The 23041-nt window shown below is 43.1% G+C and overlaps 1 protein-coding gene across 3 annotated transcripts in view; it reads right to left on the reverse strand.

Moving 5' to 3' along the window:
* Positions 1-23041, reverse strand: part of PIKFYVE (phosphoinositide kinase, FYVE-type zinc finger containing) — a 1212885-nt gene that overhangs the window by 824050 nt on the left and 365794 nt on the right. For all 3 annotated transcript variants that reach the window (XM_069225943.1, XM_069225942.1, XM_069225940.1), the window contains 2 exons: positions 22769-22909; positions 20990-21116 (listed from right to left, as the gene is read on the reverse strand). In XM_069225943.1, the coding sequence (XP_069082044.1) occupies positions 20990-21116; positions 22769-22909 (268 nt within the window). The remainder of the gene's footprint in view (positions 1-20989; positions 21117-22768; positions 22910-23041) is intronic.

Raw genomic sequence — 23041 nt, forward strand, 5'->3', positions numbered from 1 at the left:
CGGAGGGTCCAAAATAGGTGCAAAATGGGTTACCCTTCGCCCGATGTGTCCCAAACAGGAATACATTGGGGGTATAAGCCTCTACTTTGCTGGAATTTGTGTACAAATTCTATTGGCCCTTTAGTAATCGTGGAAACAATCTTCTCTTGCAATAGCTGCAAATGCTACGGGGTATGACGGAGGCAGAGGTTAGGTAGGTAGAAGCATTTGCAGGACATTTGAGTGTATTTCCCTAATGAACCACATCTGAGACCCATCTGTCCAATGATATCCGTTCCCACTCATGATAGAGAGTAGAGATTCTTCCTCCCACCAAGTTGGCTGGAGGGAATGAAATATCAGGAGCAGAGGTGGCCTGTGGCTTGTCAGTGTTTTAATGGTGAGTTTTCTTTAGATTGCAATCCTCCTCACTTCTGGGGTTGCTGCTTGTCAGAGTAGGACAATAACTGATCTTTGTTGCTGTGGTGTTACGATGGGTGGCGAAAATAAATAAACTGTTGCAGCTGCTTTGTGGGGTATCTTTGGGAATTGAACAATACTGTATGATGGTATACCTCTGACTCGAACCCTGAAAGAGAGATGTTTTCATGTTCTGGATGGGTCACAAGAGGTCAGGAAGTATTCAAGTCTGATTTTATTACCTGGCAGGCTTTATCTACATGGCGTCAGATCAGGTGTTTTAAGTCTATGCTTTTAGGAGAAAAGTTGTTGATCGAAGCCAACCCTAGTGTCTCCAGTCAGCAGCTCCCACCATCTGCCTGAAAACTGTAGTGTCTATATCCATAAGATGTCCTTTATTTCCTGCTTCTCGTCTTCAAGAAGAACTAGAAACAGTGCCATGTACACCTACATCATAATGAACCACTATGGCCAGTGGGTTGACAGCCTTGAAAGAACGCGCTGCGGGCATTGACACCCAATGTCCAAAACTGTCCCCATATGCCTTCCTTCCCTACAGGGAGGGGCTCTATGGGGCTAAGTAGGGTTACAAGATGGCAGAAGGGTGACTAGTCAGCCAGGCTGGAGCATTATCTGGTACTTTCTATCTGCATGAGAGACCATGACCTCAAGAGAAGCAGGTTCTTGCATCACTTTTACATTCTCTTGCCAAATAAAGACAATATAGGGTTTGCTTTAACTGATTTCCTAGGAGCTTCCTTCAATTGAAATACTCAATTCTGTAACCCTCATAGGTGAACAAGTTAATCACCTTCACTCTTTCTGGTAAATATTCTATCTAATCACAGATTCTTCACCTTGTGAACATTATCCAGGCATCAGACTGGATTTGGACAATTCAAAAGAGTACTCCTACACATCAGTAAGTGCATCTCTGTGTCGACTATCTGCTCCAGAAGTGAGAAACATAGCTGCATATAACAGACACACGAGCACTGACATCAATTTCTTTAGGAAGCTTATCCCTGCCCTCAGAGGGAGAGCCAATGAGGAAACCTCTAGGGCCAGGTTGCATATCTCTAGATAGGGGCCTTTATAGATGGAAAAGAGTGCATTACGTAGAACAAGGAGGTGGTAAGGCCAGGTGAAAAATCGTAGGTTAGATAGAGTATCCATCAGAAATTTTGTTTTAGAAGGTAAGTAATTTCTTCTGTTGGATACTCCTGATCACAGATTCCTCATCTTTGAAACAGATACCAAAGCAGAACCTCCCCAGGAGGAGGGTGTGTAGAACGTTTCAAACCAAAATGTCCTGTAGGGCGGAACGGGCAAAATGCCTATCCCGACAGACCGGACTGTCAAGGCAAGTGTGCTTTGTAGAAGTGTGCACTAATGCCCACATAGTAGCCTGAAAGTTATCCAGGATAGGCACTCCATTTGCAAGCACCTACAGTAGCAGCCTTGGCTCGAGTGGCATAAACCCTTAATTCTTTAGGTGGCTGCTTCATAGCTACTGCATAGCAGATTCTAATGAAAAGCACTATCCACCTAGAGATAGTTATTTTCTGCACTGCCTTGCCTCTCTTTGCTCCTGAGAATCCCACAGAGAGCTGATCATCCACCTGATGGCAATTTTGGAAATAGAGTCTCTCCTTTTCTTTTAAGGGGTTATGAGGGCAAAGAAGGCTAAAAAGGGGATAGCCTGTCTGACTTGAAAAGGTGACCCTACTTTTGGCAGGAATGCAACTCCAGTCTTCAGCACCATTGGGTCGGGTAAAAAGATTGAATAAGGTAGCTGAACCTAAAGTGCCTGCAGGTCACTTAAGCAACGAGCTGACGTTATCACCATCAAAAAGACCAATATCAGGGCCATAAGGTATGCCGGGCAACTGTGCATTAGCCCAAAGGAGGTACACATAAAAAAAATGATTAACAATTATAAGTCCCACTGAAGCCTCACAAAGGGCTTTAGAGAGAACACAAGTTGAAAACCTTTATCAAACTTCATCATCACAACAGGTTATCTGAACAAAGGAGGCTGATCCAGCAATCACTAAAAAAAACAAAAACCTGACAAACAGCCATTAGCAGAGCACAGTGCAAGTCCTGTAATTGGTCCATCAGGTGCTTGCTGCACCTAGCCACAAATTTGTCCAAGTGCACAGCATACACTGACTTGACTTTGTGGAAAGGTGCTTAACTGCCAAGATAACATCAACAACCTCAGGAAAGAGATAAAAAGAAATCAACTGCCGCCATACAATCTCAACACTCGGAGGTTCAGGTTGTGCAGGTCTGGATGCAAGATCCTGTCCTGCTGCTGTTACAAAAGATCCTCCTCAAGCAATAGCTTGATAGAACAACAGATGCCCATGTTCAGGACTTCTGGGTACCACACTATCTTGACCCAAACCAGAGCCACTAACGTGACGTGGGCCCGGATCCTTCTTATCTTTTTTTCAGAACTCATGCCAGGATAGGCAGGGGTGGAAAGGCATACATACGTCCCTAGTTCCACCCTAAGCGGAATGACTCTCTGAGCAAAGGCCTTTATTGGCACTCCAGTGGGCAACAGGGTTTCTTATAAGCAAGCTTATTGACTTTATTCAAGGAAATCATAAACAGAAAACAACCAAGCATGACCAATGAGACAGTCACAATGCAGTACCATGATCCTATCATCTCAGCAGAACATCCTTCCAACCCCTCTGCGCGCACACAAAAACACTGTTGAAGTGAACCGCTAAGCCCAAAGTAGTCCCATTACTTGCCCCGTATCTTTTGTGTTTCTTTGGGCAACCACTGATACGAGGGCGGTGTGGGTGCCTTAGACCTCTCAGCTATATCCCTCTTTGCAACCACTGTAGATATGCCGAACAATGCTTGATCAGCCCCTCAAAAATTCCCAGTAAGGAGATCTTCGGTGATCGATCTACTTCCCTGCCCAACACTCTCTATTCCACCTGTCACAAGTAACTGGTGATCAACGGGCATAGTCATACCATGTGATAGAGGTGTGCCGGTTTGTAAGAACAACTGACGCAGGAGAGACTGTAAAGGAAGCGTGCCTGTTGGAGATAGAGGTGAGATAAGCGTGGACTAGGTAGTATAGCTTAACCTTGAAGAGACTGCAATGGTGTGAGGGGCCATCCTGGTGTCCTGCCAATCCTCCGCTAAGGGTCAAAGTCACTCCTGCCACTGAGCCCGCAATGGCGTAAACATGTCTGGGGCATTAATAATCAGGACAGGAAGTGGTAAATTTTGGAGATCCCTCCCCCCCCCACCAATGCCTTGGGTAGAGTACCCATCAGGTAGCTCCATGACCACCATGCATCACACAGACCCATGTAGTGTCTACCTAATAGGACAACTGATGAGCCTGTGTGCATCTATTTCCTGAAAAGGCACCTGTGGAATCAATGTTGGGATCTAGGACAGCATTGAATCCCCCCCACCCCCCACTACACAATTATGGCGTTGTGAGAGAACTCTAGTATGAGGACTGCAGATCCTTTTGAATACTCCCCAGGCATCAGATTGGATCTGAAAATTTTAAAGCAATACCCCTTCATGGTCGGTGGAGTTCTAAAGCTCAGCACAAATGTAGCTGTACTTCGGAACTGATGTGCAGAGCTGCATGTAAGTGCCACTCAAGCCCACCTGTGCCCTTTGCTTTCTAGGCTGTCGGCACCCCAAGATGCAATGGGTCTGCTGGGCTGTTTGCATTGGTCGGTTCTGCAAGCTGGCCAATAGAGGGTGCTTGGAGAAAAGGGAGATGCTCCTCAGACTCCACAAGCTTTGTGGGCCTTTTTTGTAGTCACAGAGACATTGCATCATGGAGCCTTGGCCTTACGCTGATGCCTCATCTAGCCTGGAAGCCTCTATGCCCGATTTTGGGGTCTGTACTTTGAGCGCTACAGCGTAGACACCCACTATTCACTAGCAGTGACCACCACACCCAAAGGGTTGGGTATGTTAAATTGACCCCATAGTCACCAGATTTGCTGGACAGGTGTGTCTACAGGTATGTGCAGGCCTGATCAGGGTATTTTAAGGGCTTTTTGTGTCAATGGGGTCAAGGCCCCTATTTGCAGGCAGTGTGTGTCCATTTTGGGCTTTAAGCCCTTCTCAGCCTGCTTGGATTTTCTGGTACAGATCTATTAAGGCATTTTTGCTCTCCTGTCACGCCCTCCCACATCACTGGGACAGGCCCAGGCTGTCTACCCTCTGAATAAAGTTATAGGGTGTAGTCCCACTATCTTGAGTCTTTAACTATCTGTATTAGCTAGGCTGCCTAGCGCCATACGTTTTCTCCGCCATTCAAGAAGCTAAAGTTGATTATATGGAAGAGGAGACTCCCTCCTTCCTGCCCTTTGATGATGAAATTTGTGAGGCGGTTGACATCTCCATACAGCAGGCTGTATCCTTGATAGCTCTCAAGATTGAGAAGCTGTCTGAGGCACAGCATAAAAAGGTACCACGTCAAGTGTCCTGCAGATCAGGGTGTCAGTATGGACGCTTTCCGAAGCCTCAAAAACGCCTTCTAACATGCGCAACTACAGGGGCCAGTGCCAGACCCCTTGGTACCACCCCCTCCCTCTCCCATCCCCCTTGAGGATGATGACTCTCAGGGTGATTCTGATGGGGTCTCAGGCCCTTCCAAGCCTTGGCGCCCCTCAGCAGATGAGGCTCCAATTCCTTCCACTCCTTCAGCTGTCCCGGACTCCCTAGTGATGGAAATGCTGGATCTGGATGATCTTCTTCATCCTAGGTCTTCCATATGGTCTCCCAATGAGAAGGGAGCGGCCTCTGTGGCAGGGAGGCTTCGCAAGCCACTGGACAAACATGTAAGGGCCCACCTGCGGGCGGAGTGTCCCAGCCCATTCCTGGAAGGCAAGGTGGCCCACACTTCGGAGAGCACTGAGTGCATAGTTAATTTCTTGACAAGAAGGGCATAGATCGTTTATGGTGGTCATGCCAGGACAAGTTACTGGATCTGACAGGGCCGATCATGAAGATCTTAGACACGGCTGAAGAAGCCAAGCAGTCAGGCGAGCTCATATCTCCTGAGATTCTGTCTGTATGGGGCCAGAGAGCAGTAATTTTGTTGGACAATGTAAACTGTGCGCTCTATCTTGATTAAGGTGTATTCCAAAACGTTGGGACCTGGCCCCACTGCACAAGGATGGTTCTTCTGGGACCCCTTTATAAAGGCACAGGGCAAGTTTGCAGCCACATTAACTGAATAAGGGGCAGGCGCCCATTAAAACGATTTTTCGCTGCCAAGATTTTTGCTGGGGCGAGACGTGGCAGGGGGTGCCCGTTTAGCCGCTTTGCTTCCAATGCCTCCCAAAAAGGCCAAGGTTCCTGCCAGGGGCAATATCAAGACTCTATGAGGTTTGGCACCTTCTACCCCCCCCCAACACTTCCATTGCTTCTGCGGGGGCAAAGGAGGTGGAAGTGGATGCACCCAAAGATTTGCCCAAGGTAAAGGAAAGGACTCTCCGTTCTTCCCAACTAAAAATGGGGGGAAAATTGGTTATGTTTGCAGAGAATTGGGGGGAGGTCACATACATTGTTTGGGTCCTTATGATGATCTGTGATTTTTTACTGGAATTCACGGGGAGCCCCTTTCAAGTCTGCCATTCTCGTGCTCTGTTTTTTTTTTTTTTTACCGAAAGTCAGACTACCCTCATAGAGCTGGAGGTAACACGAACTGTTTAAGAAAGGGGCAATTGTGGCTTCCACTCTTCATGAGTCTGGATTTATCAGCAACATCTTTCTAGTAGGAAAGTGGGATGGGGTCAACGGCCAGTGCTCCGCCTCAGAGAGGTCAACGAATGGCTAGTCTTTTACCATTTCAAGATGGAGGGGATCTATTTTCTGAGGGATCTTCTACGACCGGGGGATTGGCTATCTTGTTTGGACCTCAAAGATGCCTATCTGACGGTCCCTATTTTCCCACCTCATTGCTGGTTTCTGCAGTTTCTGTGGGGTCAGCAAGTCTGAGTTCTGGACCTTACCCTTCGGCCTGTCATCCGCCCCTTGGTGTTTCACCAAGGGACTCAAGCCCGTAGTGGAGTCCCTCTTCACCAGGGGCATTCGCTTGATAGTTTACCTGGACAATCTTTTGCTGATGGATCAAAGCCTGAGTACGCTGTCTGTTACATATCCTAGTTGTATTGCACAAACAGCTGTTATGGTGCCAATGAAACTGCACTGCATTTTGCCCCAGTGCTATGGCCCTGGTGCAGAAGGTTTCTCTTAGGAGGCTGCCCACATAATAATGCAACGATGCTTGAATTGGTCACGGTTCAAGAAAAGCAAGCATGTGTGCATTTCACAAGCCACAGATGTTGGGATCTATCAGTGCCTTAATACTGGGACATTGTCATAATTTTATATAGTTGCCCTGTCGCTGCCCAGACACAGACAGGAATTCCATGCAACATCTTCCTAGGGTTGTCTACCACAAATGACAGTTCTCAGAGTAGGTGCTCATCCCTAACTTAAGGACATGGCATTTCTGGTGACATCAACAAGATCCAGATGCACTGTGGGTAAGTGAGCACTGGGTCGTTGCTCCTTGGTGTAGCAGCACTCTTTTTGTATATCTACACAAACTCTAGGTCTTCCCTCTGGGTCGTGTTTTTATTTCAGACCCTGATTCATATTTAATTCAAGCTTCAAAACCATAAAACAAGGATAGGTTTACAGTCTGTCTCCTCTGGGCAGCAGACTTGGAGACAGGTGGGGGACAGCGTGAACAATAAAGTGGGGGCATTGGGATGGCACCTCCATTATCTCCCACCACCCCTAGCCCCCATAAATATCAATCCCACCCTGTATCCACACACCCCGCCCCCCACCCCCACCCCATCTCTCACCCAGCCAATGGGAGGCCTATTTCTTCATTCAGTCACCACACTTGAGTGCCCACATTGTTAGGACATCAAATGCTACTTAAATACCATTTGGAAGCATAAATTAACAGTTGAGAAATGTGTATATTGTTGCTGTTGGGTGGAATTTATAATACATAATGACAACCAAGGCTAAGTATCACCTAAAGAATGCTGTGTTGAAACCAGCTTAAAACAGCTGGATGACGCTCACCAACATGCGTAAGCTTCATTGTCTAATAATGCGCTATTAAGCTAGCTCCGTGAGGTAGGCACGTATGCAGTCATATAGGTGATCTTGAGATCATCAGTGCGAACACTCAGAGCATTTAAATGCAATCACTGGCAAAGCCAATAGACTTCACCCACGCAAGATCCATTGGTTTGTCAATTTTTTTTTTTTTTTTTACGTGTTGCATAATCACAGCTGTACTTTTTTGGGAAGAAAACTCCCTTTCAAGTGTGCTTGTCTTGTGCATGTTTATTTTTTTTCCTTGGTCCTCCCACCATTTACCTAATCTCCCGGCATAATATTACCACCAGTTATTGCATAATATATTGGCTTTCTCAATAAACAAGTCATAACACTTTTATGGAGTTTCTGTAACTTATAATGCACAACTGCTCACCAAGCTAAATCTTACAATAAAAAATAAATATTACTCACATAGGCAAACCGGAATACACTTACCAATGCATGCTGGGTTTTGTAATCAACTCTCAAAACCGTACTCTCAGTCTTCCCGCCAAGAAGATGGCAAACATGTGTCACAAACGCAGAAAAACTATGGCCAGGACACACTCGTCACTCAGGCAATTGGCTTGTCTGGTGGGGCGGTTATAGCATCCTCCATTCAGGCAATTTTCCCAGTCCCTCTTCATTACATGGTGCTGCAAATGTTGAAGGCACGTCCCCTTAGAGAAGGAGCATAGTATTTGGAAATGGTTCCGATATCGGAGGAGGCCAAAGAAGAAATGAAGTGGTGGTTGACCCACATGGAGGCCTGGAACGTGAAAGCCATTTCTGGTTCCAGTCCGCAAATTGTGATCGAGTCTAATGGCAGCAAAACAGGCTGGGGTGCCAGCTGTGGTGGTGTGTCTACAGGAGGAAAGTGGTTGTCCGAAGAACAATCCCTGCACGTCAACTGCCTCGAGCTACTGGCAGGCTCCTTCACGGTCCAATGCTGGACGCAGGACAGGATGAGTTGCTCAGTGTTGCTGAAGATGGACAACATCTCAGCAGTGAAGTATATCAATCGCCTGGGGAGTCCACATTCAAAAATACTGGCACCAGTGGTGAAAGGATTTTGGAACTACTGCCCAGAACGCAAAATCTTAGTAACAGAGGAATATCTGTTGGGGAAATCCAACTAAGTCGCTGATTGGGATTCCCGCCATCTTCTGGAGCTCAGTGCATGGCAACTGCATCCAGAGGTGTTTCAAGTTCTCCAGAGGATATGGGGGCCGCTCTTGGTGGATCTTTTTGCCACTAGTCTCCACTATCAACTGGATCTGGTCTTCAGTTAGAGGACCTGCTGGCGGAGGCGATAGATGTCTTTCTACAGGACTGGAGTATGGAAGTGAGGTGCGCGTTTCCCCTATTTGCGATGATGATGCAGGTGGCCATGCAAGTCAAGCAGTAGCAATCAAACCTAGTGGTGATTACGCCAATTTGGAAGTATGATTTCGAGTGATGATAGAGACAAGACATTTCTAAGGGACCTCTTGGGGAATCATCACCATCTGGGTCTGAAGGGGAACCTCCCTCTCATGGCTTGGAGGATTACAGGTCTAGGTGGAAAGTCAGAGGACTTTCAGAAGCAGCTCAAGATCTTTTGTCCAAAGCCTGGATGGAATGCACCAGTAAGAGATACAGGTCTGCCTGAGGCAGGCGGGTGCATGTTGGTATGTGCAGAGAAACTAATCCTGTGGCATCAGGAGTTGTTTCTATCTTGAATATTTTTGTCCTCTTTCGTTAGTGACGGTATGGCTTACAGGTCAGTAAATACCTTCCACTCAGATGTATCGCCAGGCCATCTGCCCATAGAAGGATTCCAGGTGGGGGAGCATCAATTTTTAAGGAAATTGAAGAGGGGAGTGAGATTGCCTCCTGCTCCCAGGTATTACACCCTGCGGGATGCTAATTCGGTCCTTAACCTGTTTCTGTCTTGGCCAATCAACAAATATCTATTAAGGAACAATTATCAGCTAAGCTGGCCATGTTGCTGTGTTTAATCCCCTCCAAGAGAGTGTTGAATTCCCGGGTCTTGAATATATTACAGGTAGGGTTTTCACCCCTGAAGGGGTTACTTTCCATATTACAAGACAAACAAAATGCAATTCAAGGATTGTTCAATTCCTGATGTAAATGGCTGTACCAAGATTATGTGTGCCCCCTTGCCTTAAGGAATATAGAGTACTGACAGAGGAAGTTTGCCCATCTGGCGAATGGCATTGGGGCTTGCCTCAATGTCATAGTGAATAAAGCCAACTGGTCACCAGAATCCACGTTTGACGTTCTATTTTAAAGCAGTAGTGGACATGGCTACCTTGGTGGTGAATAAGCTTTGAATGAAGAAAGTCCTCGCCTTCGATCCTGACATAGAATATAAAATTTCCTAGCTAAGGTAAACAAAAGTTTTAATTCTACTAAGGACATGCAGGTGAGGATAATTCCCTCCCAATCAAGGCTGATTTTCCCTCCCTGGTATTCCTTTGCAGAGATGCGAAAGCTGGGAGCAATACTGTCATACTGCATTGTAAGGTTATATGTACATGAGGTATTGTGGGGTTGTTTGTAATGATGTTGCATGTGACATGCCTGTGATATTTATAATAAGTGGGGGAAGTTTTACAAATTTGAATGTTTTAGGGAACAACGCCTCTAAACAGGAGTGAGTCAGGGTTGGAAGGTTTCTTTATGGTGGAATGTAGCTCTTGCATGAAGAAACAGGGGGCATAAGCAGAGATAATGAACTATGTTACATGGACTGTTTACTGATTGGTTGTAATTTTTTTATTTTTTTTCCTAATGGTTTTCTGGGGAAGGTAGTTGTTTATTAAAAGACTGCTGTATATAACTAAGTATCCTTGCCTCCGTGTCTTAATAGAACTGAAACTTTCTCTTACGTTAGCTAGGAAACTTTATATTCACCTGGTGAGATAATCATCCAAGTTCCCCCAGATGTTTACATCTTTTGAAACATTTCCTATCAGCTAATCCAAATCTGGTGGGTAAATCAAAACCATCTGAACTAACAACCTTATCCTTCTCCAACGGACAATCTGCATGCACCCCAGATAGATTAAAGACGAGTAAAGCAACCAGTATTTTATTCCAAACTCTTCTATCATCGGTTTTAACTGCATTTTTTTAAAGTCATAACAACTCTCTGAGCTTTAGTGAACTTAGACCATGAAGCACACACCACTGGGGCTCTTATTGTAACCCAATTACTTACTGTGACCTGCACATCTTTAACACATTTCTTCATAACAAAATACCTTTTTTTTTTTGTACCTCTATCTCATCACCCCTCCCAACTGTGTACAACACTGAAATTCACAACTTTGTCCCGATTTATCCACTCCAGACACAATGCAGCATTAGGAGATCTTCCTTTAGGGAGTTCAAAAGGAGTTTTTCCTGCAGGTGGAATATGTATACATACCATAGGAAGTAGTTATTTGTGGACATTTCTTTTTCCACTCCAAACAATTTGCTCAGGCCAAATGAATGCTTTAATTTAATGTTCTATTAAGCCTCTCCACAGCATCATTTGTATCTGGATGATAGACATAGCACTTCCATTGATGAATACCACAAGAAGCAAAATAATCTTCTATCTCATTAGAATCAAGTTTTGGGTCATTGTACAGCAGAAAAGACTAAAAAAACCTCTCTAGAATAATTCTTTAAAAAACGTGATAGCTTCTGAAGTAGAAATGTTCTGCACATACACAGCTTCCACCCACTTAAATTATAAATCAAGAAATACCAAAAAATAAGGTATCTTATGTTCTCCTCTCAATGGCCCAACAATATCAATGACAACCTCTTCCAAACAATGACAGGTAAGTTTCCAGCACAACATTGGCATCTGGCAAGGAGCTATAATCTTGTCACTACTCTTGCATTCAACGTTCTATAACAACCAGCTTCCCCTTCATATTCATTCTCAGCAACCAAAAATCAAGTCTCCACCTTTCTTTAGTCTTGACAATTGCTATGGGACCTTTGCTGAGATTAGACTACAAGTCGATCCTTTAAACTTGAGGGATGGACTAACCTAGTTCCTCTCAGCAGCATACTTCTATCCGCCACTAGCTCCTCCTCTATTAATGACCAGCGTTTATCTGCCAACCCAATTATATTGATAATTGTTTATCAAATCTAACATAACGAAATCTTTCTCTAGTTCATCTTTCCTCAATGCTTCAGATACTGCTCCCAAAGTTATATCACAAACATTTATCTCATCCTCAAAAAATGCATCTTGAACATCATCTGAGCTGATTTAGTTACTAACTGGGATAAAAGAAATTTGCTGACAAACTATTAACACCAGGAATTTATTCAACTTCAAAATTAAACTCTTTGTAAGATCAATCACCCACGCTATTGCCCTGGATGGGATAAAGGTGAAGTTTTTTTGTGTGATGACCTCCTTTAATAGCTTATGATCAATGCCACCTTAAGCGTAGTGCCCCAAACAAGGTTACAAAATTTCTTAAATGCCCAGAGAATTACCAGAGCCTCCCTCTCAAGTATAGAATAATTACCTTTAGATCCACACAAACATCTTTTTTGCATCAAAACCTCACCTTAACTTTTTGAGCTAGCATCAGTAATGGTCAACGTTTTGTCACCAGGTACATTAATTTTATTGGCAACATCTAACATTTTTTGACACATCGGAGTCCACAAAAAATTCAGCTTTCTTTTTAAGTAATCCTCTCAAATGTACAGACCTGCCTGTACCATTTTTATCAACTTGCCACAGTACTTAACCAGACCTAGAAATGGAACCAATTCTTCTTTGGAACATGGCTCTGTCACTATGGTGTTAATAAGATTTTTTTTTTGTACAACGGCCCCTTCAGAATTATGATACCCCAAATAAGTTACTTCACATGCTCCAAACTTACATTTTCCTTTCTTTAGACGCAAACCTGCCTCCAAAATTCTCTGAAGAACATTGCACACTCTATCTCCATGTTGATCCAACGTACTCTCAACAAAACCTTCTGAAAACGCACCCCATCTCCATCTCTCAATACTTTTGTCATGACACAATGAAAAACGGAAGGAGCAGACACACATTCACATGGTTTCTCTTAAATTTAAATGCCCCAATTGGTGCAATAAATGCTGTAAGTTCCTGGGAACTAGTGTCTAACTATACCTGATAGTATTCCGCTATTAAGTCAAATGTAATGAAATATTTTGTTCCAGCCAACATGGACAGAATTGCACCATTATTTGGAAGCAAAAATCTATTCACTATAATATCACGGTTGAGAAATCTTAGGTTGACAAACAGCCAAATATCCCCATTGGCCTTTATAGCTACGACTGTGTGAGCTAACCATTCTGTGGCTTTCACAGGTGCTAGTACCATCTCATTTACAATATCTTGTACGTTGACTAGGCTGAATAACTCTTGCTGCCACTGGTGTAGCTCCTTTCTTTAATCTTATGTGGTGTTTATAACCCTTCATACAACCCAACCTCTTCTCAAATGAGTGCAGAAATTGTAACAAAATCTGATTTTGTTAGCCCTATTACTGTCACCAGGAATGATTAAATAAAACATACAAGTGTGTTTACACATAGATAATACCCTGTGTTTAACACCCAGTAAAATGAATGTATTAAGTACTCCAAAAACACCAGGGAGGGGGGTGCATTTACCACGTTATAAGCGTTTCACAATGCAAAAGGCTAACCAGGAAGATGCACATTGTAGGCGCTTGCCATGGCAATGGCTGGGGTCATGGCATCAAGCTCATCAAGCTCTTATATCGAAACCTATGGATTAGCATACAAATTGACTTGCAACAGTCTCTGGTGTAGCCAACCTATCAAATCACTACCATCCTTTGGGACATAAATTGTGTTGATCCTGTAGTTACTGTCTAATTGAAGACGGGCATTAAAATACCCTAACATTTTTTTCAGTTGCCAACCCAATCCCATGGACAAAGATCCATACCACACAACTTGCTTTTGTCACTAAAGAATTCCTCATAAGTTATTTTCGAAACAATTGCTAAATGCGAAAATCAAAGCTCAAGGGTATATTCACCCCATCAATTTTACAATTCTGCTGAGGTGACCATTACTTCAACCCTTAATCTGAAAGATGGTTTCATTAGAGATCTTTTTTACCTTTTTCTTCTGGTCATTTGGTTTCCTACTCCTACAGTATTAAATAAAATGGTTGTTTTCTTCCCACAACTATTACAATCTATATTGACAGCTGAGCACTCTTTCACATTTTCCAAATGCCCACTTCTGCCACATCTAAAACATTCCCCAACAAATTTAGTGCACACACCTTTCGAAACTTCTTTATACTTGACCTCACACGTAGCTTCATCCATTTTCTCTGACTTCACAACATATTTCTCTTTTGTGCTATTTAACCCACTGACATATTCTAGAATATGCCTGACCCTCTTTACTACAAGTATTACTTTCTCCGGGGGTGGCTCATACTTTAGCCATAAATCTTCTCTAATTATATCACTTCTGCATTTTAACACAAATTGATCCCTTATTCTTTTATTAACTGCACTTCCAATTTTACATGTAGATACCAGTTTCCTGAGTCTAGTGATGTAATCCTTAACTGTTTCACCTTTGCCTTGCTACATTATTCCAAAATGATACCATTCCATGAAGGTACTTACCCACGGGAGATGTCTCTGAAGTTTTTGTAAGGAAATATCATACTCTTTCAAATGTGTTTGTTCTTATGTGCTAAGTTGAGGTCATGTTTCTAAAACTTCTTTATCTTCAGCCCCAAGACAATGCGTTACTAAACAATATCTTTGTGCAGCACTTAAATATGTTTCACAAACCCAAGTGTAGTGGCCAAATATTTTTTCCATTTGCTCGATTTTATGGGTGCTTCTCCTGGACTGCAAAAAAGAAAATGTTGGCGGAGTTGGAGGAACAATCTCACAAAATGGCACTGTGCAAGGCAACAATGACAGTCACCAAATAATGAAGGAAAACAGTATATCCACACCTCAATCAGCCAGTATAAATTTAACAGTAACAGTAGTACCATCACCGTAAAGTACCACCAACTGAATTTTAACCTTCAACAGTGTGCCTGTTACAACTAGGAAAAGGCTGACATACCTAAGTGCGCCTGTCACCGTATTGAATGTTCAAAGTTGTGCAAATCACTGCAAGGAACAGGCAAATAAGGCAAACTTTCAACTGATGTGTCTGTTACAGTTTTGGACAGACTAATAAAAATAAACATTTGCGACTCACCAAATGGGTTTCCTAAACATGTGAACCACATTTGTCGCGGACATCCAACGTTGATGGTATTAAATGATCCAATGGCAATCTATCACTGATGTGCTCCTTTTATTATGCAACCAAAACCAATTCAATCGCTAAAAACAACCTGCTCCTTGGCTGTTTTCTACAGGTGCGGAGCTTGTTTTTTTTTTTCCTCTTCAAATGCAGATGCGTTACACGTTTGCCCCATTTCGAGAGTCATGTGATAGGCATGTAAAAGTGCTCCACTGGCATAGAAATGACACTGCAATTCCAAAGTTCTATATACTGAAAGCAATCTTGCACACTGCCCTGCAGCAAACTGTCTACAATGCACCTGGTCTGCCTTGTCTTCTTGACAACAAATACCCTAAAAAATCATCATCCTTTCGAACATTGCTCATCTTCTCCATGATGAGGTGCCTTCTCCACAGATAGTGGGGTCCTTGCCACCAGTGTAATGAGGTGGTTACACTAACTAACAACTGCTTACACAATTAAGAATGTGCTCCTGTATTCAGTACACTTCAGCCACCGGCAGTCAAGAGCAACTGCCAGCAGCTTTAAGGCTAACCTTCTTACATCATACATTCCATAGTGGAATGCAACAAATGCAAATCACAGTAGTTATCACACATAGTAGGAAATAGATGATTAACTGCCCTTTGCATCACTACTGCGAAGGAGGCACTTTCCTCAGTAGCTAACCCTTGGCGGGACGACCAGACCAGAATCCAGGAACTTATGCAGTCCACTGGCATCTTTTAGCTTATCAAAGCAATGGTCTTCAGTGTATGATTGTGCAAAATCATCCCACTCAACATATCGGTCATTATAAAGTCAGTGCTAAAATGACTGTGAATAACATGAGCCCTTCCTTGAGGCAAGGGCAAAGTGTCAGAGTTCAAGTTGGAAGGCTGCGGCCTAGTGGCATCAGGGTGCTGCCTCCATCGAAATCCATTGATTGTGTTTTGTCTGACGTCAACTGCATCATTGTTGATGTTCTGGGTCTGGTATGAATTATAGCATCAATGTATGGCCTCCATTGAAATGCATGATGTTAGCACCAAAGCTGGTGTGACACTCAATATAGGTCCAGAAGCAGCAGCTAGTGCTGAGGGCGGACTTATCAGCTGAGTACCAGTCGGATGTCCCTGTGGCTCCTTAGTGCTCAAAAGTGCACCAAAGGGAGACAGCAGGGCTGAAGAGGGACAGTATCACTTCACAGAATTTGTAGATTTGCTGTGGTGTTGTTAAAGTGCCCATAAACTCAGGCTGTCCTAAGACAAGAGTCTAAATCGGCTCCAAAGGAGATAAAAGTTCAAGAGCGAGACCAAGAGGCACATTAACACCCTCTCGCCTTCTCAGGGGTTTCAAAGTGGTGCTAAGTGTATCACTTAGAGTTCTTACGTTTCTTTTTGGACTTACCTGAAGACTTGGTCTACAATGAAGATCTGCCTCAAACGACTTCGGAAGCAGGAACGGAACCTTCCCTTCAACTGGCAACAGAGTGGAGTTTTCAGGTACTTGGTAATATACAGTTTTGCATCACGGTCCTGGATAGCCTTCAGATTCATCCGCGCATAGTCGCTGCAGGCTCCTTTTCCCTTCCCCCTTTCTTAGTGCAGCCTCAACTGCCACTTAAGGGATCTCCCCACTATTGATACTGCTCACTGAGGACACATCTGTCTGTTCTGCAATTCACTTTTGGGTTGAGGTCTGACCCCAAGCACCGCAGGCAAATCTGCTGGGGACCTGCTACAGACATTTGCTTGTGCCACATCCCTACAAGGTTTGAACTCTGGTTTTAGGAGTGACCGTTTCCTTTGCACACTACTATTTAACATTACATTTTGAGAAATAAAATGGTTTGTGAAGAGATGAGGGTTAGCAATGCGCCTGGTGGAGCAGAAAGAAAGAACGTGGCATCAGCAAGCTTGGGTGATCCTTATATGCTGTCCTGCATCTCATTTCCTGAGAGAACATCTTTGGTGCGGAGCTGCATGAAACCACCTACCGGCACACAGGGGTACTGCTCGAATATTTCCGGATTCAGTCTGACACCTAGGGAATACTCATAAGGTATAAAAACAGTATCTATCAGAAGTAAATGTTGTTCTTTCTCCCTATATGGTAATGTGGGATATTGGGATTGTAATGGTACAATAATACTCTCTCACTAACAACTGTGAATGATTCAAGCATGTGAAAGGTCCAATGCTTTTAATATCAAAATCTCTTAATTAAATTAACAGTCATCCAACAACCATTGCACCAGAACTTTCAAACACGCCTTTGAATCAAATATTAAGTTGAGCTCACCAGATCAAAAGTCTTGACTCAATTGGACAATTTCAATATGAAATACCCAAAACCACCCAAAAAATATTTTAACAGTCTGGCATACATACAAAAACAAATAGCAAAATTAGAAAAAGCAAGCATACAGCAAACAGATTTTAAAAGCCCAGCACAGGACCTAAGTGGAAGTATGCGGACCCTGTTACATTCCCTTTTTCTAAGAGAAAGAATGAAGTGTTGCCAATATCAAGTACTGTATTTAATAACCCAAATAAGTCCTTGAGACACGAACATGTCTCAGTATCATGGTAAATGTCTCTTTACATATCGAACAAAGGAATTCTCTCATTCCAACGAAGGTTCTTCCAATCCTTAAGGGAAGATGGATGGTATAACAGTCCCTTAGTTCTTGGGCAGTACAGATCTTCTGGACCCGTCTCCCTGTTTGGAGAGAACAGAGAACCTAAACACCCATCCAGTCCTGCAACACCCCCCTCCCACTCATTAAATGAACGACTACTACTCAGTCACAGGGTCTGTATGAAGTAACAATTTAATATGTTAACAGATCGTTTCAATCTCTAGTTAAATTAGGTGAATTACTTGTTAGTTTTTAGAGTTGTATTTATTTGGTGTACTTATTTTTACACTTTTCACAAAAAAAAAAAAAAAGGAAAATCTTAACCTTGCAACGGAATGTGGATGCCCTCTCTGCCACATGTTCAGTCTTCTTGGGTGCCCAAAACTTTTTCCTTCTCTGCTTTCCCTGGTGCAGCCTCAACTGCCATTGTGGCATCCACCTACTGTTGATGCTGCTCACTGATGACACAGCTGTCTCTTCCAGAACTTCACTTCGGCTCCTGTCTGGCAACTCAGACACCTGCTGATGTTTCTCAGTTGTATGCTTAGACTGTGAGACTCTTCTTGCTTCCCTAGGTTACGTTGGTGTCTGTAGGTAAGTCTTCCTTTTTGCTCTGGTCACCCCCAAACATTTTGGTCAGACACTGGTGGTTACTGACTCTTGATTGTGCCCTGGGTACTGCTAACCAGTCCCAGGGCCAGTGCTCTGTGTAAAATGGATTATGCCCATTCGGCTAATTATAACTGGCTGTAACAACATACCTATACGTCCCTAGTATATGGTAAGGCATGTAGGTTTAGGGACCACAGCATAGGTAGTGCACCCGTAGGTGCACTGCTGAGGTGCCCGGTGTAATTTTAAAGGCAGGCCTGCTTTGCTGGCTGCTTACAAGTTCAAGTTAACTACAAAATCGACTGTAGAATTAAGAGTACTTCCAAAGTCTTAAGCTTATTTTTACATATAAGTCACCCCTAAGGTATGTCCTCTGTGCTCCCAGAGTTGGATGCAGTGTAAGTATAAGCAGGGACCTTATAAAAGATGTTTTATAAGCCTTGGTGAGGGGAAAATAGCTAAATATGTTTCCCCCATTGTAGTGAATGGGGGGGACTATTTGTAAAATAAAGTTTTATTTTCCATGGGAAGGAGCAAAATATGGCACGTCTAGTATCAAATTAAAAGTTATAATAAATCCAACAACTTGTCACTGTTGAATTTAATATAACTTGCACCTAGAAAACGTTTTAGAACTCCCTCTAAAAGTTACCAGTTTCAGCTCTGTAGTGCCCTTCTCTGATTGGCCATCCTCTGGCAGCCTTGATGAGGTATGAAGCGGCCTGTGCTGAACACAAATGAAGTGCCTGGGGGAGGAGAACTGCCTCAGCAGATGGTGAAACAGGATGGGGGGGGGGGGGTAGGGGGAGGTAAGAGCAGCAGACTGTACTTCAAAGGAGGGTAGGACATTTGGGCCATCCAGTGGACCTCCCCCATTTCCTGCAAAACCAGCCAGCCACGTGTCCTCTGATTAGATTATGAGAGGACTAGAAAGGAGGGGTGTGTTAAGGGAAACTTAGCCACACCAGTGGATGGCTGAGTCAGACCTAATCCGTGAGATTGAATTTTTGCCATCTTGGATTTCTGGAGAATGTTGCTCCCTGGGATTGATTTTTGCCACACTTTCCAGGAAGTGGTCACTCAAGAGGGTGGTGGCCTGCATGTCATTGAACAGAGCCCCCCCCCCCCCGCAAGAACTGCCCAGCTGGACCCCTGACCTGCACCTGGACACTGCACCCTGAAGGTCTGCACTAGCTGCACACTTGGGCTTCACCACTAAAAGGACTTTGCCTGTCATGACCTGCTTCAAGTAGGGACTTCCTGTTTGCTACAGGCAGAAAATAGCTGACCAGAGTCCCTTGCATTAAGCCCTGAAGAAACTGACCAGTGGTCATTTTTGGATTTGAGCCAGGTGCATTCTGGGAGTTGGATTCCTAACCCTCAAAGAGCACCTCAAAGCTTCTGGAACCTGGAGGTGAGTTGTGGACTCCTAAAGGACCTTCAAAGACCCTTCTGGAAGAAGATCCAGAAGTTTAGAGAGGTTTGGAGCAACTTTGGAAAAAAGCTCCAAAAGTGGACCGACCCGACGTTGTAAGTAAAGTCGGCTTACGTCGACTGCAACCTGGCCTGATTTGTAGGTTAGATGCGCTGAAAAGCTCCAGAGCCCCAAACTTCAAGGATTCCACCGGGGGTTCGTGGAAAGGCAATCTGACGACATAGTCTCAAAATCGGCTTACTGTGGAGGGTCATCCAAAGTCAGAGAGAAAATGCTCCCAAAAAGCTTTTAAGTCCGAATGTAAAAAGTTGACCAAGGCTTCCTGCGCAGCATATCCGAATAGGGGTCCTGGGAGGTCGGCTTCAATTTCAAGTTGTTCCTTAACAAAGATTTCCGTCCCGAAAAATCGTCTAAGTCAGAATGTAGAATTCTTCACCAAGGTCTCCTGTGACGTGTATCCGAAGAGGGCTCCACAGAGGTCAGATCCGACTTGCGACTTCGTCCCGGTGAAGAAAATCTTCAAGAAAAAGACTAAGTCCAAAGTTAAAACTTTGACCGAGGCCCCCCGCTCACTGAAGCCAAGCAGGGCTCCATCGTGGTCAGCCTCAAATTTAGATTTTTCCTCAGTCGAGTGCGACCAAATGTCCGGATTGGCGCTTTTAGTTTCTATGCGCTAAAAAATATGTATTCTTTAAAAATTCATATCTCTGGTTCCCTTTATTGGACTTTTGTTGTTTAAGTGTCTTTTTAAAAATATAATCTATGTTTATAAATTAGTGTTGGATTTTTATTGTGTATTACTTATTTACAGTTTTGTGATTTTTAAATGATTTACACTCTGTCTAAGTTAAGCCTAACTGCTTTTTGCCAAGCTATCAAGGGTTGAGCTAGGATTAATTTATTGAGACCGGACTGGACCTAGTGGGGGGGTTAGTGGCCTAATGCTAAGTGTAGGTACATACCTGCCCTGACAAATAATCCACTTTCCAACAGTGTCCCACTATGAGCGACCCCATCATGCAGTAACACCATTTACAACACCCCTTCCATTTGACTCAAACACAAGCATTTAGGCTGTTGTCAGAGGCATGCACCAGGATGTATCTGGCATCTGGGTTTGGATGAATAGAGGGCTAGGAAATCAGGCGAGAGGAGGAGAAAAAGGAAGGCATGACTACATTGCCAGGGGAAAAGTCAGGGGCGGGGGAGTTATTTAGCTGTAACTATGTCAGCTGATTTACACTGACAGGTACATGTACCTAATGCAGCACATGCCCTTCTATATGTAAACTCATTCCTCTTTTTAGATTTGTCTTAAGATCAAGTGAATATTTTTAATGTACATTTTGCAAGTAAGTGACATGATATGCTCTAAAAACAAATCCTAATGTAAATGAATAAAACACATTTGCTATGCAGGGCTCTCTCTCACTATTAAGAGCATTAACTTTACTTACCATTAGGCAGATGGAAGACCTGCATGTAAAACTTGTGACAAGTTCCCAGGCGTGGCTTGGTCAGGAGCTGATCCATGGACATCACTAAATCACCTTGTGTCATTCGGCTCACTCGATCTAAAACTTGCTACAGTTGTGATCAAACAAGCATAAACAGTTGTAAAGAGTTGACAATGGAGAGAAAATTGTATCTATTCATTGTAATCACTATTCTGGACCAGGGAATAAGATGGACTCAGAGGTTTTAGTGACTTTTTATCGTTTCCCAGATCGACCAACAGTTTAATTTAAAACACATTTATACATTTCAAACCTAATCTCCTGGAGATTAGGTTTCAAATGGTACAGTCTCTTAATTCTTGCTTCTCAACATTTCTTTCTACCAAATAGTAAGTCTCAACAATGTTAAAAAGTGGTTATCAAACAAATAAGTAGCATCATCGAGTATAAGGAACATCTCTCAGTATGATCAGTATGCTTCAATGTACTTTGTTCACTGCATTCACTGTAAATGGCAAATTATCTAAATTGTAAGATTGCTCTAAACCTTGTACATTCTCATAGTGCAGGGCATAACCACTTCATACAGCCAATGGACTAAGTGATACACTGGCAAAACAGAGAAGTGACTAGGGTCCTGCGTCTTATTTACTACTGAATTAGGATCCAGCGTAGTAGACAGCACAGAACTTTACAAAGAAGAGGAAAATCCTAATTCAGCCATTAATCCATGATGGTGACAAGCACTAGATACTCAGACTTACATAGATGATTAAATACAGTGATTAAGTTCTTGATTAAACTGCAGGTATAAGCAAAGGCTTAAACTGACCCCTTACTGAGCCAGGGGTAGACAGATTTTGTGACCTGTTTGCTTCCATCGCATTTAGCCCTGACATGATCATAAAGACAAACATCGCTATAAACGTTTGCCAAAGAAACCATTTGGAGGACACTTAAAATAGAACATCTATATGTGTTTCTCCTTAGAGCTGGTGTATAAAACTTCTGGATACAAGCCTGTGCACTTATAAATTGGCTTGACTTTACAAACCATCTGGTCGGAAACAGTATTATTAGGTTCTTTGCAGGGCAAAAGAGCAGCTCCAAAACACCTCAATAAGGCCAATAAGGTCAAAAACTCAAAGAAAACTTCTATTTTTCATGGGCATGGTTAGACACATTTCAATAAGGTGCATGATCATCCTTCAACACGATAACATGTTGCAAACAGCATGGACAGCACACTTGTGTTGATAAAGTGCCTATCGCACAGTTGACACACGGATGACACAGAGTATAAGGACCAAGCAGGAAACATGCTCCCAACGTTATCATATATCTGACAATTCACAAAGGTGCTCTATCTGAAAATATTTACATATACAATAACATGACCACTTGTTCCTGTGTACTCTCATAACCTGATAACATTGGTTCAGACTTTTATGAGCCTTGTTCAACTCAAGCCTCAGCTGAGCACAACCTTGTAAGAAAACTCACTTATTTTCAGATAACTGGTCAACTAAAAACAGCTTAAAGAATTTGGTATGGTGTGTGACACACTAATTAAGAATTTTACAAGGAATCTGTAATAACTTCCGAAATCATATTAAACTACTTCAATGGTGGAAAAAAAAAAAAAACACAAGCAATTTTTAAGTACGTTAGTAAATTCAGATCTACGTCTTGCATCGTACAAACGTATGCAATTATCATGAAGCACTTTTTCAGATTTTATAAACTGCACAGTGATGTTAGTATTATTTCCATCCTTACAGGTTTAACGTTGATGACCAGAGTGATTCCATGTTCCAGAAGCATGTCTTGAGCAATACGTGACACTGTCTTCTCCACTAGCACTAAGGTGGGGCGAACATCCACTATCCGCTGAACGTAGTTCTTCAGGAATTCTCTTTCCTGGAAAGATAAGTAAAGTTTGTTGAACCGAATCATAAAAGGTTCTATTTCCATATGTTGCTCTTGCTTGCCAGATGCTGGTATGCAGTGTATGGTGGTTTGCATTGGTTCTGACGGCACCTCTGCTGTGAA

Source organism: Pleurodeles waltl, chromosome 3_1, assembly GCF_031143425.1.
Source record: "Pleurodeles waltl isolate 20211129_DDA chromosome 3_1, aPleWal1.hap1.20221129, whole genome shotgun sequence".
NCBI lineage: Eukaryota > Metazoa > Chordata > Amphibia > Caudata > Salamandridae > Pleurodeles > Pleurodeles waltl.